Source organism: Protobothrops mucrosquamatus, unplaced genomic scaffold (assembly GCF_001527695.2).
Source record: "Protobothrops mucrosquamatus isolate PMUCROS unplaced genomic scaffold, P.Mucros_1.0 scaffold2524, whole genome shotgun sequence".
Lineage (NCBI taxonomy): Eukaryota > Metazoa > Chordata > Lepidosauria > Squamata > Viperidae > Protobothrops > Protobothrops mucrosquamatus.
In genome coordinates, this window is record NW_015388586.1 from 77,723 (window position 1) to 90,557 (window position 12,835).

At 40.3% G+C, this 12,835-nt stretch overlaps 1 protein-coding gene across 2 annotated transcripts in view; it reads left to right on the plus strand.

The window, feature by feature from the left end:
• LOC107295837 (protein arginine N-methyltransferase 1) overlaps positions 1 to 12,835 on the plus strand; it is a 26,498-nt gene that overhangs the window by 1,567 nt on the left and 12,096 nt on the right. Inside the window, exons 2-8 of one of the 2 annotated variants that reach the window (XM_015825170.1) lie at positions 2,248 to 2,301; positions 7,035 to 7,136; positions 7,301 to 7,456; positions 7,833 to 7,896; positions 9,343 to 9,485; positions 11,788 to 11,875; positions 12,076 to 12,191. In XM_015825170.1, coding sequence (XP_015680656.1) covers positions 2,248 to 2,301; positions 7,035 to 7,136; positions 7,301 to 7,456; positions 7,833 to 7,896; positions 9,343 to 9,485; positions 11,788 to 11,875; positions 12,076 to 12,191 — 723 coding nt within the window. The remainder of the gene's footprint in view (positions 1 to 2,247; positions 2,302 to 7,034; positions 7,137 to 7,300; positions 7,457 to 7,832; positions 7,897 to 9,342; positions 9,486 to 11,787; positions 11,876 to 12,075; positions 12,192 to 12,835) is intronic. The other variant, XM_015825169.1, reaches the window with a different exon arrangement.

Here is a 12,835-nt window from a genome sequence, read left to right on the forward strand (position 1 = left end):
CTGACCTAGGGAGGATTTTATACTGGGTTCATTTTTAGGAATTTGGAAGACACAACTTTAAAATTTGGTTTAATTCGGTTTTATAGGGGGGGATTGTATATATGCTTTGGTTTTAAATATGTTGTGCGCCGCCCTGAGTCCCGCAGGGAGAAGGGCGGCATATAAATTAAATTAAATAAATAAATAAATAAATAAATAAGCCTCACAAGCAAAATGGGCAAATTGATAGGAGGACCTGCTTTGACGTGCTATGATTTGTATAAGAGATCATTTGAAGGAAGGTAAGATTCCAGGGTCTTCAGAGGAAGCTTGGATGAGGCTGGGGTAAGATTTGGGTGAAAGGCGAAGCTCAAGGTGAGTCGGAACTAAATTTTAGGAGGGTTGGATATCAGAGGTTACAATGTGTAGACTTCAGGGAGCTGCAAATTTTGGAAAAAGATTGAGGAGTGGATGAATTATTTAAATTGGCAGGTGACAGGTTGAAAAAGGTTGGAAGGAAAGAATTATGTAGTGTATAGGTAAGCAAGAAATTGAAGTATCTCCCATCTCATTTGCAAAGTTCACACGGTCACAGAAACACTATTGTTGGGAATCCTTTTCATCTGCTGGTTTTCTTCCTAGAATGGAAATGACAGGGCCCAATAGTTAACTGTGGGAAAGGTATTTTTTTGTTATCATCTTCTAGCTCATTCCATTGTAGATGTTCCCCAACCCCACCTGCCCTTCAGTTTTTGGTTTAATAGAGCCCATACAATTGGAAATGATCCATTTAGGCCAAGCTTCTTGATCTGGGCATTTCACCATATATTGATTACTGGTGAGTCCTTTGGAAGTTCATGAGTTGAAAGCTGATTTAGGCTACTGAGTTAACCTCTTGCTTGATGTAGGAATCCAAATTAACCCTGATAAGTGACTTACTAGCTTCTTCTTCAATTCCTTCAATTTAAAGATTGCAGGATCCAATCTGGATCGGTCACTGGGACCAGATGGTTTTGTCTCCCAAACTTTCGGACTCGTGCTGTAACCCATCTTCAGGGAACTTCTGTCTAGGGTAGATTGGATCCTGCAACATTATCCTGGGACATGTATATTCACCTTCATTCGTTAAAGATTATCATCTCAGTAGATAACTGGTTGCCTTAACTGTCCTTCAACCAAATGCAAGAGCAGTTGTAGCTAGGGAGCATGTAGTGATGATGCTTGGCTTTGGCACGCTGAGGGGTGTATTGGTATGCCAGGGATTTCAGGTTTGCCTAAGTCAGTAGTAACACAGGTAACTCACACTAGGCTACCAGAAGAAATCCTACAGTTTTATCCTCTGAGGAGTGGGCTAGCACTGACATCTTATTGTATAACTGCTGCATATGTGTCAGCTGACAATTTATAAGAGCATTATGGAAATAATTATAAAAGTGAATCAAAAGGACAGAGTACTAAGGATGTGGGGAACAAGGTGCCCAAACAGGAATGTAGCATGAGGAGCCCCTATCACCTAATGGATGTCTCTCATCTTAAGTAACCCATGCAACTTTTGCATTCTGTTTCACCTTCTTAATGTTTAAGTAGCTATTTCCAATACAGTGTTTACCAATTCCTCTTGGAAGTGCTGTATCTGAACATACTGAAGGGGAATAGATGGTGGAGAGAGCTGTCTTTGGGTAGGTGTATAACTGAGACCTTGATGTCTGGCATAGCAACTCTGCTGGCATTTCAGATGACTTTTTTTTTCTATTCCTGGCATGGGATTGTGATAATCCTATAAAAAGCCTCTTTGTGACTGGAGGCAACCCTGCTCTGTGTGCTATAGTTCTGTTTAGTGATATGGTTGAATGGAAGGTGCATACATTATTGGGGGAGCTCAGAGGGGTGCTAGTCTTTCTACCATAGAGGACATAGAAGACTTCCTCTCCGATCTTGTATTTGCCAGCCTTGTTATTTATTCAATTTGTACAGCAGCCCATCTCACATATGTGATTCTGGGTGGATTGTTATAATCCTAAGGGCTGGTTTCCAGCTCTGGAAATTGTTCTTTCTGGATACCATTGGCAAACCTAGAAGGAAACTCATTAATCCCTCACATAGAGAGACATCCCAGAATTGCTTCCTTATTTGTTGGTCAACTTTTATCAGGTTTTTTTTTTTTGTCTTATTCCCTCTCCAAATCTTAGTTGTTAAAATGATCCAGGCTCCGGATCAGTTCCCGTTGAGCTCCGAATTGACATTCTTTCCCTTGTTACTCTCTCCTAGAATTTTGTAACCACGCTGGCTAATGGGATGAGCCTGCAGACTCCGCTAGAAGATGTAAATATCCTTTGAGTTCATGAACACTAGGCTAGTGCTCAACCCTGGATGTGGTTGAGCTCAGGCCAGATCTTTCCTTGTTGTGTAGCCGGCTTGGTGATGCATCATCCATTAGTCCCCCTCGCATCTGTCTTTTGCTAAAATTGCATCTATAGTTACCCCCTTGCTTTTGTAGCTCTTGCTTAGATGTACTGCCCTTTTCTCAAACTGCTAGGACTAACTAAACACCATTTCCCATAAATTCTAGATGTAGAATATACCTACTTTCTGGTTCTTTGCCCTCTTCTTCACAGTATTAGTTTACATATTATTTCTTCTTTCTTGCTTCTGTACGCATCTTTTAGTCCATATCCCTCAGTTAATCCTATGATGCAGTGCCTGTTCAGACTGAGTGGCTAAACAATGCAGGATGAAAAAAGAATTGGGTTCATGACCAATTTTTTGTGCTTTATTTCAAATTGTTTACCTTGTTGCCCATATAAACTTTTATTTATGTCCTTAGTGGAAACTGACAGGAACCTATCCTTTTTTGATCCATTGATAAAGCTGCAAATAAAATAATATTTTGCTACAACACTTTTTTTTTTGAAGTGGAAAGCAGTTCCTACTGCTTTCTCACGGTATTGGTAGAAAATGTTTAGGCATTACTTGATATTTTGGAAGGGGAGAAAGCACAGGGGTTGATTTGAGGTTTTGGATGTTAGGTGAGAGAACAGATTCATTTGTGCTGCCCAGCTATTGTCCCATGATTCCTAAATACCCACTTTTCAAGTTTTAGCATTTATCTCAGACATACGAATTATTATAATGGGCATCAAATTATATTAGCCTTGCATTGCATCTTTGTTTTAAAAAAATCACACTTATTTTCTGGTTGATGTATGGGTGAAGGATTTGTACCTCGGGGTTCCCCCCCCTCTTTTTCTCAGGTCGGTCAGTTTAAACAAAATGCTAAGTGCCCGACATTGACATATTGGGGAGACTTTGTGGGACAGAGCTGGAGGGTTCTAAGCTAGGGTGTTGGTTGCATTGGGAGCACGTGACCATTCTTTCCTTAACTTTTATTGCAGCTCCCCGCTCCTGGGGACATTCAGGGGGTAGAGCAGCTCAGGAGGTAGGCCATTAATAATAAAGCCTGCCAAACTTTCCTGTGCATTGTGGGAATATGAGACAGAATTGCCCTGAGAGCATTGGGGGGGGGGACAAAGAGCTGATCCCCTAGATGTACTAAGAAGACTGAAATGGCAGAGCCAGAAATTTCTCTTCCATCAAATGGAGCTGGTGCACTTTAGTTAGAACTTCAATCTGTGCAGCATCTGACTAGCCAAATACACAGAGACTTGATCTTTAACTCCCCGTTTTCTCCTCTTTTGGGAGTAAAGAATCCATACAGCTGAGGTCTTGTGACAACCTTTAAGGGGAGGAGCAGATTTGTTGTGACATAGGTTTTACTGAACCATTGCTTCCTTGTTGAAATGCATTTCAAGTTGTCATTTTTCTGTTATTATAATATTTATCAATCCCCTTTTTGTCCAAGGCCCTTTTAACTTTAAAAAACTCAATTAGGGATAGTACAAACCTATTTTTAAAACATCAAAAGATCAGGATAAAAGCAATCTCTGGCTTACAAATATGGGAACAATTTGATTTCCTTAAGAATTTAACCCTGAAAACAGAATTCTCCAATCTGGTGCCCTCCAGATGTGTTTGAGCAACCTGGGTGAAAGGAATATTGTGCTCTTATGGCTTGTTAGGATTTAATATAGAGCCAAGATCCTCTTTGAGTTGAGCTCAACTCTTGGAGATTACATAGAGAATGTGTGTAGACATTTTGGTCATAATATGGACAGGATTTGCCATTGTCTTCTGCAAAAATACTTTTTTACTTCCCAGCTGTACCTGCAGAGTTTTCTGGATGCATCCCATCCAACTAATTCTGCTTAGCTTTCTGAAATCAGTGAAGGACTTAATATAACTTGGCTCAATCCCCCATCAGTTATAAGGTACTATATCCTAGTAGTCATGTATGCTCCTGAATACCATGCAGGTGATTGAGCAAGCTAGTAGTGGAAAGAGGGAGCTACTTAGTATGATCTATACCTTAGCTTAGGAGCCCCCAGCAGTCTAGTAACATGTATAGGATTAGTTATAAGATGGTTTAAATCAGTTGGGCCTCATTGGGCAATATTGTGGCAGGACAGGTAACAGGTAACAGGTAACATAGAAAAGATGATATGAACTGTTTGTAGGCCATCTGTTTTTTTGGGAGATTTCTGGATTTTGGACACCTTTCTAGATGCAAAGAAAATGGATTCACCTTTTTAAATTTAGGGTTCTGATCATGAAAAAAGTACTATCTCAGCAGGAATAATTTAAGAGCCACGGCTATTTGAAGATGACTGGATCTAGTTTAAGATGGGATCCTCTGACTGATTGATATAGAATAGTTTTCCACAGTTATACATCCTCAAAATTGGTTGGATTGCAACTTCCCTATTGTACATGTGGGTAGAAACATTAGGAGTTGTAAATACAGGTAGTCCTTGACTTGCGATCAATTGCTTAGCAACTGTTTGAAATCATGATGGGCCCCTCCTAAAAGGTACTTATGATCCAGTTCTGAAGTTCCAATGCCCCTCCCCTCCTTAATATGATTGCATTTTGGGCACTCAGCAGCATCCCATATTCACATTTTTGCCAAGAACTTATATTTACTTCCAGTGTTTGGCCAAAATAGTGAACAATGCGTTTCCTTAACGACTGCCACCAAGAAAGGCAGCCTATGTTATAGCTATAAGTTGAGGACTAGATATAGATATATCTGGAAGGCACCAAGTTGGAAAAGACTGGAGTAAGGACTGAGTTCTAATCCAGGAAATTCCAGTGTGACTTCGTAGATGGCTTTTAGTGGTTTGCCTGCAAAATGACAGGATCTGCATTGATAGAAGAATATTGATGCACAGGGACACTCTGTAGAGGGGGGGGGAGCATTGACAGCATGAAAATCATGAACATTACGAGGACAATTAAAGACCCTCCTCTTTTTACCTGTGTGTGTGAGAGAGACAGAGATGCTTGCAATGCATATTAAAAGAGGCAGGACTTTGATCATCCAGTCACACCTCCCATTTTGAATACTGATACCCTTTGCTAGTGTGGTGTCTACTTCACAACTTATTTCCTTGAATTCAGCCATCTGCTCTCTGTACCAGCTATAGCTTCCAGTGACACAACACTGGGAGCAGTTAAAGTATGTTGCAATTGTCTAGCACTGAAGTCTTAAGTAATAAGTACAAGGTATTAATCCAAGTTTATGATTCAGTTTCCCCCCTTAGAAGTTTGTTTTTATAGAGGCTCAAATTCCACCTCCAAATCTACAACCTGTTTTAAGATTCACATGCTTGAAAATGCAACTTGTGAAATTGTGTCCTATTCAGTGATATGGTCTGTCTTACATAGGCTTGAGCTATATTTTTTCCTGATTTCTTTGTTCTTCTGACTAAGAAATCTTAATTAGAGGAAGATAAAATAGTTAATTCTACTAAGCAACTTCAACTTGGTTTACCAGAGGTTAAAGGCATTCCCTTAAATTGGAAATCAGTCCAATTTGTTTAGAATTTTAAGAATTAGCCCCTCATTTTACTTGTTTATTCCACCAACCACCTCCTGCAAAACTGCAAAAATAAATGTCCAAGAATTTCCATTACGTGTTTGATTAAAATGTCTGGATAACTGGTCTTGGGTTCAGGCTTCTGCCTAAAGAGCTTACCACTAGTCAGAACAGACTTTGCTACTTGATAGAACATGGGTGAACCAAATTAAACATGAGAGTTAGTGCATACACAAAGAACCTTCCCTAAAATCAGTAAGTATAGAATAGCATCTTGAGACCACCTGAAGCATAGAAGAGATGCATGTGGTTTTTCCTTACCCTCCAAATTGCCTGTTACAATTCTCATTATAATGGCAGGGTCATCCATCACCTTTCTGACAGGAGTCCAACTTAACCCTTTGCATTGTCACCCTGTGAATCTCCCAAGAACCCACCCTGACCTATATCTCCCTAGGGTATTATCTCCACCAAGCAAAATCCTACCCCTCTGTAGGATATAAGAGTGACTTTGTAAACCAAACATTTGGTTTCTTGAGAAGAAGGAATTGTTGCAATATCTGTAGACTGTTCAACCTCATTAAAGTAGATGCACTGTGACATGTTCAGAAGAAGAGTATCAGCAACAGATTTTCTAAAGGACATTGGAACTCTGGTTTTCCCTTGGTGAAATAAAAAAACCCAAACCATTAAATTGAATAAAGGGTTACTTTAGAAACTGCAAATATTTTGTGAGGGGGTAATGTGAGTGTGAATTTCTACAAGCTAAGGTACTAATACTCCTTTTTTCTTTATGGCCATCATCTAATTAATAGTTGCATGGATTTGCTATGAGTAAAAACTGTAATTCTAAAAGAAGCAGCATACTTGTTTGTATAAAGTATATGTACATTGACATCTATGAAAAGATGTTTGTTGTTTTTTGCCTCTTGCACACACATTGTTAAGAAAGCACATTGTTTTTAAAATCCATTTAATCAGGCATCATATAGACCATATTGATTGATATTAAATTATTAGTTGAGCAGTACAAATGTAAATGTTAATATGGAATTAAGTGGGGAAATTATAAGTTATATTAGGGGGTCCTGGGATGACTTGGGCCTTTCTGTATTTTCACCAGGTCTCGTGCACCCAGCCGGAAAGCAGCAGCAAACCAACAGCAGAAGAGATGACTTCCAAGGATTATTACTTTGATTCCTACGCTCATTTTGGGATCCATGAGGTGAGAGAATTGGTGGGGATGTGGTTATTTATTAATTTATTAAATGTGTTTGCTGCCCATCTCTCCTTAGGTTTTTCAGAGAGATCCAATCTTGTCCATTTTGGAGGGGGGGTGTAAATAGATTTTGGGGGAATTTCCTGATGTGCCTTTTCTCTGCATCTTAGGAAATGCTGAAAGATGAGGTCCGCACGCTGACCTACAGAAATTCCATGTTTCACAATCGACACCTCTTCAAGGACAAAGTGGTCCTGGATGTTGGCAGTGGCACGGGAATACTTTGCATGTTTGCAGCCAAGGCTGGTGCCAAGCGGGTCATTGGGGTAAGTGTGATGCTCATATGCTATTGGTCTCTGTTTTGTGATGGAGTCTGTTGGATGCAAAATGGATGAAAGGATTTGATGGAATACTAAGTGGACTGATAAACAGAGATTAAAAGTTCTGTATTAAAATTAGTGCTGTTAAAGTTGTACAAATCTGCCTTAGTTGTTTTATGAAGATTTGGGATGACAGGCAAGAGAGAGACACCATTTGATTTTATATTAACACTTGGCATTCTTTAGTGCCATTTCATCACATGTATTTCCAGGGATGTTTCTTACTAATTTAGGAATAAAAAATATAATGCAGTAGCTTACGAAACATCTCTCTTTGTTCCCCCACCCTGTTCCCCACTTTGGATATGCCCTCAACTAATAGATTGAATGCTCCAGTATCTCTGATTATGCTGTCAAAATCGTCAAAGCCAATAAACTTGACCATGGTAAGTAAATTCATTTTTAAAAATGTCCTCAAATTCTGAGTCACTTATCTGTGTATCCAAAAAGCCAGTGTTGTACAGAAGATGTTTAGAGGTAGTTCTCAACTGAGGACCATACTTAACAATGGTTCAAATTAACAATGGGCTCATGTAAAGCACTTTTGACTGTTGCAAAATATAAAAAAAACCCAACCCCAACACTGTAGTCATATGGTCGCAGTCTGAATGCTTGGCAACCTGTTCATGCTTATAACTGGTTGACAAGCACCTCATGATCATGTGAGGTGGAATGCAATGGAATGTAGTTAGAAGGTGGATTCCCAGGGGAGGGGGGCATTCCAAAGGAATAAGGGACAACTCAGTCCATATATTTTATGTGTGAGAAAGAGGATGAAGCCATCGCCTCCCTAATAATTCTCAGAGTGTATGGTAGATGCAGATAGTAAAATGCTTAGTTTGGCAAAATTCTGTCTATAGATGTGGAAGCAATAAAGCAGGGGTCTGCAACCTGTGGGCTGCGGCCCATTAGTGGGCTATGAGGGGTTTACAACCAGGCCATGGAAATGGCAAGCGAGCATGCACGCAAGGGTGATCCTCACTTGCATGGGCAGCATGCGTGCATGCTCCATTTAAGTGAGCGGCAGGCACGCGTGCACTCCACTTGCACAAATGGAGCTGTGCACATGCTTGCTGGCTGCTCATGCGGAACCATCCCCTTCCCCCCACCAGTCCATAAAGCCGGAAACATTGGGGAACTCTGCAATAAAGAAATCAGCTTGGAAGAACAACTACTTGTCTTTCTTTGTTTTGGGGCCTGATTTGCAGTCTTCTCTGCTGGCTTTCCCAGAAAGTCAGTGGGGAAGCCAGTAGGAAAGGTTGAAAGATGCTGGCACCTACCAAGAGGATTCTCATGTTTCTGGGGGCTGGCTAAAAGCTGCTTGCAAAAATTTCAGCTCTATGCCTGCTTAGATTTTGGCATGGAGCTGAAATCCTTAAGCAAATAACATTTCAGCCAACCCTCAGAAACGAGAGAGAGCTGAAGTCCAAGCAGGATTTTCTGCCCCTGAGCAGAGAGGTAGCATGGTAAGGTACAGAGTACAGGGTCCCTCAAGGAGGTGGAGAATGCGCGGTTTAGGCCACGTGACTCTGTTTGGAGCTTAAAGTCCTGCTTGAATTTCACCAGGGAGGATTTTCAGCTCCCGAGTAGGGATAGACCTGCCCTCAGCCTGCACCAGGTATCCCAGGGTCTCCCCCACTCCCATGACATAACTGTAACTTACCTGGGACTTCATCTACTTAACAACCTGTGAGATTGCCTAACAGTTACAACTAGGAGTGCTGGGTTTGACTGAGCTAATAATATGAAGAAGCCATCTTTGCCGAACTGATTTGCATTCTCTCTTTTGCGCTGAAGCATAATTTTAAAGCATGCGGTTTTCCTCCCTAAAGTGGTGTCCATCATCAAGGGCAAAGTGGAGGAAGTGGAGTTGCCTGTGGAAAAGGTTGACATCATCATCAGTGAGTGGATGGGCTACTGTCTCTTCTATGAGTCCATGCTCAATACTGTCATCTATGCCCGGGATAAGTGGCTGGTAAGTCTCAACGCTTGATTTCTGCCAGTGGTGCCTAGATCTAAGCTGGCCCTAGCTTATCTTATTTTCAAATCTGGATTGTGGAAAATGCCATTTGACAAAAAGGACAAGATGTAGTGGTCGAATGGTGATGTGTTCAGACGTTTTGATTTTAAACTTATTTTAATTTGAAGCACCCCATTTTGAATGCAAAACAACTGTTTTGTAATCTAAACTATAGCTCAGAAAGCACTTCTAGTTTAAAGTGAAGAATTTTTAGCTCAGAAAACTTCCAGAATAATCGGAGAAGACCATTTTGTACATGGTATAGCTGTTTTGATCTCGGACCAGCTATTTCAAGGTCACAACAGGATATTTCAATTTCAGAAAATTGCACACCACTAATAATAGCTATTACTCTCTTGGCCAAAAGAACATTTCGGAGTGACCTTGTCCCTGTAAAGTCTCAGGATTACAGTCAGATTCATTAGACTCATCCCAATATCTAAATCATCTAATCTTTCAGAACAGTACAGTACTGATTCCTTTAAAAATACAGTAAGACAGAAGGGCACCACTTATTATAAATTATAATTGTTCAGCTCTTGATTAATTTTCAAAACCTCTTTAGAAATGATTATTTGTACCTCTGGCAAAAGTTCCCCTGCAGTTTCTTGGGTAGAAATGGGGAAAGGTAATAATAAAAGCACACTTTTCACCCAAGCTGGCTTATGTTCCTGAGAGGCTGTAGTATTTAACAAAAATAAATAAATCTGTCCTTGTTCTAAACCACACCCTTTCCCGGTATTCAGTTTTCAAAAGTGCTCTATGCCTTATGGGTCTCCCAAGTGCTGTTGTGCTTCATGAAAAATCCATCCTTGGCTGTTAATCACAAAACATAAAACGGAATTAGAATTTCATTCTTAATAAAATAATAGGGAAGCACAAATAAAAGTTGCAAAAGCTTTTTTTTCCACACCGATAGCAAAGTAGTGAAAGTAGGACCAAATATTTTATCTGGTATGCTTTAATTTAGTCTGGATGCTCTACCTTGTAGCTGTGTAAGTTTTATTTAATAGGTTTTATTTGGTCTGGGCTGTTGCCCTGCAATACAGGTGATCCTCTACTTACAACCACAATTGAGCCCCAAATATCTGTTGCTGAGTGAAAATTTGTTAAGTGAGTTTTGCCCCATTTTACAACTTTTGCCACGGTTGTTAAGCGAATCACTGCAGTTAAATTAGTAACACCGTTGTTAAGTGGATCTGTCTTCCCAATTGCTAGAAGGTCACAGAAGGTGATCACAAGACCCTGCAACAGTCATAAATATGAGTCAGTTTACAAGCCTCTGAATTTTGATCACATGACTGTGGAGATGCTGCAATGATGATAAGTGTGAAAAATGGTGATAAGTCACTTTTTTCAGTGCTGGTGTAACTTCAAACAGTCACTAAATGAACCGTTGTAAGTTGAGGATGACCTGTACAGAATTTGATTTGACGTGAAGTAAAGGCTGTCTCCAAGTAAGGCAAATGGAACATTCCTCTTCATTGAGCAAAAGTATCCGATTGAGTATTTAAGCCACTGCCGTTTTACGGTAGTCACTCAAGCTATGATGGTAGCCCCTTTGGCATTTAGCTTATTCAGGAGTATCTTTCAGGGCAAGCTGCTTTTCTATGGATGCTAATACCATTATTACACTAGGACACACTGCGGTATCTGTAGCCCTCCAAATGTTGCTGAAGATCTAATTACAGTGTCAATTTGGAGGGACACAAGGATTAATTTTAAGTAACACCCCAGCTCAAGGACCTCTCAGGATGACAAGCTCTGAGAATTAATGTTACCTGTTTTGCACTTAAAGGCTATTATTGTGAATATGGTTTCAAACTACAGGCATGTATCAGTAATTATAAATGTTTTTTGTAATTTGTGCAGAAGTCAGAATAAATATGCAGTGTTATTTGAAACCTGATTACTCATGTTCACTTTTCATAATTAACAGTCGTGTTAACTTCTCTAGGTTACCCCTCCTCCTTACAGCGTCATTAGTACCCATGATACTATGGGAAGGATCCTAGAAGTCTCCTCCTATTTTTATTTAGAATGAATTATACGGCTTGTAAGCAATTTGGGTATTACTGTACTGTATTGTTATTCTGAAAGTTGGGGTATAAGTAATTGTAAGAAACATGAATTCTGACATGTATATTGTGTGTCCCTCCCCTGCCCACTCCCCTAATCAAGAAATTAGATTCTCCACGAAGGAAAGGATTGTATTGTTTTGTGGCTAATTTTTTGTTTACCATCCATTTTGCGCCAGACCCCAGATGGACTTATTTTTCCAGACCGTGCCACTCTGTACATCACTGCTATTGAAGATCGGCAGTACAAAGATTACAAGATCCACTGTAAGTACCAAGTTCTTTCCCAAAAAGGATGCCAGGCCTTTTTGAACACACATGGGGGAAAATATATTTCCTGGTGACTCTTTTAAGGGAACATCATTTTCTCTGCTTCTTTTTATTGTACCCTTTTTTAGTGGGTGGGTGTGATTGCAAAGGCTTTCCAGGATCTGAATCCCTTCTAAACTCCGTATTTCTTACTGCAGGGTGGGAGAACGTATATGGATTTGACATGTCGTGCATCAAAGACGTGGCAATCAAAGAGCCTTTGGTGGATGTTGTTGACCCAAAGCAGTTGGTCACTAACGCCTGTCTCATCAAGGTATGGTGGACTGGGGTAATTTCTTTTTCTGCCCTTGACTTTCTTAAATCGCCGTTGCTATGAACACCCTGTCTAAAATGGCATTAGGTGCTCACTGGTCATACATTGCTTCTAGCATTGATCACCTTTCTCTGTTGCAGTGGCTCTTCAGACCAGTGAATAAAAGGTTGAACAATATTGATCGTAGTGATCCTGATTAAGGGGAACATTAAGCTATCCCCAAAGAAGGCCGCTTAGAGTGGCATGTCAGGAACTTTGCAGAACTTAGAGGAAATTAGTGCCTCCCAGAGGATCTACTATCCAGCATTTGAAATCTTTCTTAATCTTACTGGGCATTTAGTTGTCATGTGGATAAAGGCTGTAGGTGCCTGTCACTGCATTAGGAACATTGCCTTTTTTGCTTCTCCTGTTTCTCCAGCAGATGGTGGTGTAGAGTCCACAGAATGGTTATTAATGCATTCCTGCCTAGCAGATAACTAAGGAAAAAAACTTCAGCCACGCCTCCCTCTGGGTGTGTCTTCCCCAGTTTTTTCCTTAGTTCTCAGCTTAGCAGACGTATTTTTCTTTGCTCCGCAAGGCTCCAAACTAGGCCTAACAGCCTCTATTCTCTGTTGACTCCTTTTTCTTTCCTTTTCCATTCGGAT